Below are 2,330 nucleotides of genomic sequence, written 5' to 3' on the forward strand. Positions count from 1 at the left end.
AAAATGGGTTAACTTTCCACTGCTTTTCTGCCTGGAGGCGCAACCACGGAGACCAAGTGTCAGAGATAAAGAGTTGTTGGCTAGCTTAGATGGTGGCTGTAAGACGACCGAACATAACTTTCCACAGTATTCCAATGTCAATGAGAGTGTGTTCCCGGCATTTTCATTCTGGTAAGTTAAAGATGCACGGTTTTATTTTATAGCCTACTTTGTTTCTTTCCTTTAAAGTTGGGAAAATAATAAAAACGGTAGCAGGAAAAGGATCAAATACATGAGAAACCCGGAGGGTTTAGGGAGGGTTGGCAGTTAACGTTACTAACTACACCTTTGAAACACATAGCAGCTAGTTAAAAGTACATTACATGCGTGAGTGGTTGTTAGCACTAGCGGTTAGCAGTTGCTAAACTAGCAGGTTCCAGAGCCCGTCTGGTCACAGCTTACCTTCGTACGGATTACTGTGTTCCCACTGTTTGCTGGCTTTATGAACTGCATGAGACTCCAAGGACTTGTAGCTTCAGAACTGTATTGCAGTATAGGCGCTCACCCATCGGTGCTCCACTCATTGTTTGGAACTTCATATGGATCCAAATTATTAATAATGCTGAATTTGTCAACATACCGGTCCGTGGCTTCTCTATTTAATGTGTCCCATTAATTCCAGATCCTTTTCGGGATTTTAACATCTTTTTTCTCTCTACTTCTACGTCTCTTCGTTCAACAACAACGTTGTATCAGAGCTATGTTAACGTTCGCATAGCCATCAACATGGCCGCCACGTCCCACAATGCAACGCGGATCCCAAGCCCCATTCAAGGAAACCACTGTGTTAAAGAAAACAAATGTTCTGAACTTCTCTGAAATTATCTGATTCATAGCAAAGTAGAGTTCCTGACATTAGAGCAGAAAGTCAGTGAACTTTGCCAGATCAAGTCTATTAAACTCAAGTTCTGTCACATTGCATCCTCATCCCGTCAGTATACAGAAACGGAATTAAACTGACACAACTTTGTATTCACAGAACAACACATTGAATTTTGTGCAGTTTCCCTATAGGTCTGGAGCACAGTCCACAGAAAGGTTCAGTCACTGCATCCTGATCAGCTTTTAGTTATTCATAAGCGTAACTTCCAGCCCTGCTTGAATACTAAACAAACACAGACCTTCTCCAGGGACTGGAGCTGCTGTTTGTGTCTTTCATCCAGTGCTTTGCTCTGGCTGTGCAGGGCCTCCCTCTCTTCCTCCATCCTTAGCACCTTGTCCTTCAGGCGGCTTCGCTCGTTGTCCAGGTCCCTAATGGCTGCTTCCTGGGTCATCTGGGTGGCCTGAAGACTGCTTATCTGACCTGCGACCGGACACAGTCATGAGAAGAATGTTAACATTACAACATGATTATTATATGCAAATTATAAAAATGAAAACATCAGCAAATGAAACTGACTTTGCTTCTTGTAACTTCGTGTAACTACAGCCTCTTCACAGCTGCTGCTACCTCTGGTATATTTTATTTTGGTAGCTTTATTACATAAAAATTAAAATTAAATATTTAATTTCTGCACATCTGTTTAATGTTTTGTAAAGGACCATTAGCATAACAATTATGTTTTTACAATTAGTATAACATGAAAAACATGACACAGGACGCATAATGAAGCTGAAACTCAGACCTATTCAAACAATTCTCTAATGACTGAAAAATCGTTCCAAAAAGGCCAAAATAACATACATTATATGCCCACCTTAAATGGTTGACTGTGGGATCTGGACTCATCTTAACATCCCACCTTACCATACATTAAGGGACACTCCTTTTACAACTGTGGTAGGCTGACTGAATCATTTTGGAGACACTTTGAGACAGAAGGAGGAGAGACTTTTGTATATTCTAGGAGAAGTTAATTAAAAGGACAAGTAATACTCCTTAATAGAATGTCCTACAGACTGATCATAGTATTTAGGGCTGAAGAGCTGGTTATACTGGTGTTATACTGGTGTTATGCTCTTCTTAGGAGCATCATGTTTGTCTTTTTTTGCACTGGAGATAAAAAAAACAACTTTTTTTCATGCATGTTTGCAAAATTCATTATTATTATTATAAATTAATAGAATGGTTGGAAATTAATTCTGGACTCCAGTGCTTTATTATATATTGATTCCAACTTTTCTGATCCTGATTTCTCTTAGAAACAAACAGTTGGAGAAAGAATAAAGAATAAATGATTCCTAACCTTTATTTTTTGGGTCAGTTAAATGAAAATATATGAAATATCAGAGGTGTCAAGTAAGTACGAATACAAATATGAAGTACAAATACTTCGTTACTGTACTTAATT

At 38.8% G+C, this 2,330-nt stretch overlaps 1 protein-coding gene across 3 annotated transcripts in view; it reads right to left on the reverse strand.

Moving 5' to 3' along the window:
• The window catches only part of fam184a (family with sequence similarity 184 member A), a 278,742-nt gene that overhangs the window by 115,528 nt on the left and 160,884 nt on the right, over positions 1-2,330 (reverse strand). For all 3 annotated transcript variants that reach the window (XM_015372804.1, XM_015372806.1, XM_015372805.1), the window contains one exon: positions 1,161-1,342. In XM_015372804.1, coding sequence (XP_015228290.1) covers positions 1,161-1,342 — 182 coding nt within the window. The remainder of the gene's footprint in view (positions 1-1,160; positions 1,343-2,330) is intronic.

Source organism: Cyprinodon variegatus, unplaced genomic scaffold (assembly GCF_000732505.1).
Source record: "Cyprinodon variegatus isolate N-32 unplaced genomic scaffold, C_variegatus-1.0 Scaffold76, whole genome shotgun sequence".
Taxonomy (NCBI): domain Eukaryota; kingdom Metazoa; phylum Chordata; class Actinopteri; order Cyprinodontiformes; family Cyprinodontidae; genus Cyprinodon; species Cyprinodon variegatus.